The sequence below is a fragment of the Protobothrops mucrosquamatus genome, unplaced genomic scaffold, assembly GCF_001527695.2.
Source record: "Protobothrops mucrosquamatus isolate PMUCROS unplaced genomic scaffold, P.Mucros_1.0 scaffold283, whole genome shotgun sequence".
NCBI classification, from domain to species: Eukaryota; Metazoa; Chordata; class Lepidosauria; order Squamata; family Viperidae; genus Protobothrops; species Protobothrops mucrosquamatus.
The window spans coordinates 182,763-185,945 of NW_015386627.1; the positions used below are offsets into that span (position 1 = coordinate 182,763).

At 39.1% G+C, this 3,183-nt stretch overlaps 1 protein-coding gene across 1 annotated transcript in view; it reads left to right on the forward strand.

Moving 5' to 3' along the window:
- Nucleotides 1-2,050, forward strand: part of PSMB3 (proteasome subunit beta 3) — an 8,097-nt gene extending 6,047 nt beyond the window's left edge. The window contains exons 4-6 of the mRNA XM_015814761.1: nt 261-438; nt 967-1,061; nt 1,920-2,050. Of these exons, the coding sequence (XP_015670247.1) occupies nt 261-438; nt 967-1,061; nt 1,920-1,968 (322 nt within the window). The 3' untranslated portion in view covers nt 1,969-2,050. The remainder of the gene's footprint in view (nt 1-260; nt 439-966; nt 1,062-1,919) is intronic.
- Nucleotides 2,051-3,183: the final 1,133 nt, after the last annotated feature.

The following is a 3,183-nucleotide window of genomic DNA, read 5'->3' on the forward strand; positions in this document are numbered from 1 at the left end:
GGGCAGCCGCGGCCCTTCGCCGCCCGGCCCCACCTTGGCCCGGGCAGCCACGCCCCTTCCCCATCCTCCTGCTGCCGCTGCCGCCAAGCTCTCCGCCGCCCGGCCCCACCTTTAAGTTTTTTTCCTGAAATTTCCCTTAAAATGAAGGTGCGTGTTATACGCCTGTGCGTGTTATACGCCAATAAATACGGTAATTGTAATGATATGCATTTTATTTTTTGGGGAAAATGAATTGCTACCTATTTGTCTTGCTGTTTCAGGTTTGGACCTTATTATACAGAACCAGTGATTGCTGGATTAAACCCAGTCACTTATGAACCCTTTATCTGCTCCTTGGACTTGATTGGTTGTCCGATGATAACAGATGATTTTGTGGTCAGTGGGACCTGTACAGAGCAAATGTATGGCATGTGTGAGTCTCTTTGGGAGCCAGACATGGTAAGAAAAATACAGAGCTGGTCATAAGAAATATAGTAAGGTTAACTACTTTAGTAGATTAGAACACTCTTAATAAAAGCCAGCCTCTGGACTTCAAAAAGTAGATGTGAATAGAGCTTTAGGGTATATGCATAAGTTCTTCCCAGCATTCTTCACCTCTATGAAAACCTGTCTTTAGCACAAAAATTCTGTTTCAGTTGAAATAGCTTTTTCATATGATATCTTGCTTAGAATTCTGCTTTATCCCTACATGCTGAATGCATGAATATATTGATATGGCTCCGAGAGAACTTACATGAGAAACTTCATAGCCGTATTCATGCATTCTCTGTAAATACCTTAATAGAGATAGAATGTGTAATTCCTCTCCTCTCCATTCTCATCAAACTGTTCTTTAGGGACTTTCAAAGAGACAATATGGCTATATTGTTTCAATCTATATTCTTATTATACTCAGTATTCACTTAAGTTTGAACAGATGCTTAAAAATAACTCTTTATAATTAAAGTTAACTTTTTTTGGATGCAGGAACCTGATCACCTCTTTGAAACCATAGGGCAATCCATGCTCAATGCTGTGGACAGAGATGCTGTGTCTGGTATGGGAGTCATAGTGCATGTGATGTAAGTAGAACCTGATTGAATATAAATCAGTTCTAAAAAATTATGTGGGACAGTATCTCTCTGATTAATTTCCATGGCTTGCCTGGAAGGACAATAGCTGTAATTGGCAGCAAGCAAAATTGAGCCAAGTGAAATTATTTGCACAATTAATCTGTCCTTCCCTCTGGGTGGGCGTAGTGCTGTTTTTATGGGCAGCCCTTGGGAAACCAGTTGTGGTTGTACATATCGTTTTTACCTGTTGGTGGGTAAGGCTATACAGATAGTTCTTAACTTGACTGCAATTGGGACTGGAATTTCTATTGTAAGTCATGATGGTCATAAGTTGAAACACTCACATGGCGGCTAATTTTACAACTGTTTATGGCAGTTGTCGTTTTTGACAAAACCAGCAAAAAAACCCCACGACAAATATGATGGCAGGAAGCTGCAGCCAGTTGTAAACCAATAGCCAAATGCCTGAAATGCAGTCATGTGACCGCAGGGGAGTGTGTCATGACATTTCACGATGGCTGAAAAATCCCAAAGGTCCTTTTCACGAGGCAACTGGACTTCCTTTTTTCCTCTTTGAAGACATTTCACTTCTTATCCAAGAAGCTTCTTCAGCTCTTTCTCTTGTATGAGAAGCGAAATGTCTTTAAAGAGAAAATAGAAAGTTCAGTTGCCTCGTGAAAAAGAACCTTTGGGACAATCCTGACCTGGATTGCTGAGAATTTCCAAAGACAAGATAGTTGGAAAATGCATTGCATATATAAAGAACTCTTTCTGAGGCTGTTATAAACTGAACGGTCATTAAATTACTAGTTGTAAGTAGAATAACTGTAATATAATTTTCATCTTGATTCTCTCTCTTTTCACCAGTGAGAAAGACAAAATAACTACCCGGACACTGAAAGCTCGCATGGATTAAGTTAAATTCCTACTAAGAAAACTGATCCTCTCAAGATAGGAAATAGTGTACTGTTAATGAAATAAACTTTTTTTTAAAAGCACAACTTTTTCATTTTTATGTAGATGCTGTATATATTCTGATTTGCTTAAAATGAAAGATAAAGGGTTGCTCTGAAGAAGATAATTTTCAAGCAGTGAAGTAATAATGTAACCTGTCTGTCATACCTAATTGATCGGTAAATGATAAATTAAAAAAAAATGGCACCCACCAAAATTGGCAGATCTAATTTTTTTAATGCTAAATACTACTATTGATGCAACCTGAGAAAAGGCTGCTGAATTCAGTATGTCCTATTGCATGGACTTGAGTAGGATTGCAGTAGAGATAGTCAGTGTGAGATCGGATCTAAAGTGAGCAAAGGAAAATATGCTGAGTTCAGATAGTAGAGGCAAAGCAATCACCAAGAAACTGCCTATGGGTAGTGGTGGATCCCGATTTTGGCCCAAATACTGCGCATCTATAGGCTGCATAGTTAATGTACATCCAAAAAAGATGGTGATAAGGTCAAGGTTATGTTTGTTGAGCTGAGCTCACAAAAGACCTTAATTTCAAAAGTTCATAACTGAAAAAAAATCTGATATGCCTGGGACCTGATTATTTGCTTTCACATTTCAATACATGTTTAAAACTCCAGTTAAAGGCATTTTGTATATCTCTTGTATAGCTCATATTTAGTTTTACAAACTCAGTCCCTAGTTAAAAGGAAAATCTCATATTCCAAGGACACTTGACAATATATAACTTTAAAAAACCCCAAATGCTGCATCATAAAATAAGCAGAGATAGGTGGTACCCTTAAACATCTTAGTCTTTTCAGTGGAACTTCTTTCTAGATTAAGCTGTTGATTTGTTTGCTGTTGGAATTCTTTTGAAAGTAAGAAATAGCTGTAGCTTTCAAGTGGTGGGGCAAGTCCCTTTTTCTTGTTTTGAAGCAGAAAGCCAGCATTTAGAGGGAAGTCTTATTAATAGGGAAAATGAACATGACTGGATCAATGGACCTCATATATCAGTGGTGGCGAACTTTTTAGAGACCGAGTGCCCAAATTGCAACCCAAAACCCACTTATGTATTGTTGGGTGTCAGGAGGGCATGGCCACCTGGGTGGGTGTGGCCCACTGGATGGGCGTGGCTTCTGTTGCCCGGATCTATGCCATCAGAGCGATTTCGCGCACC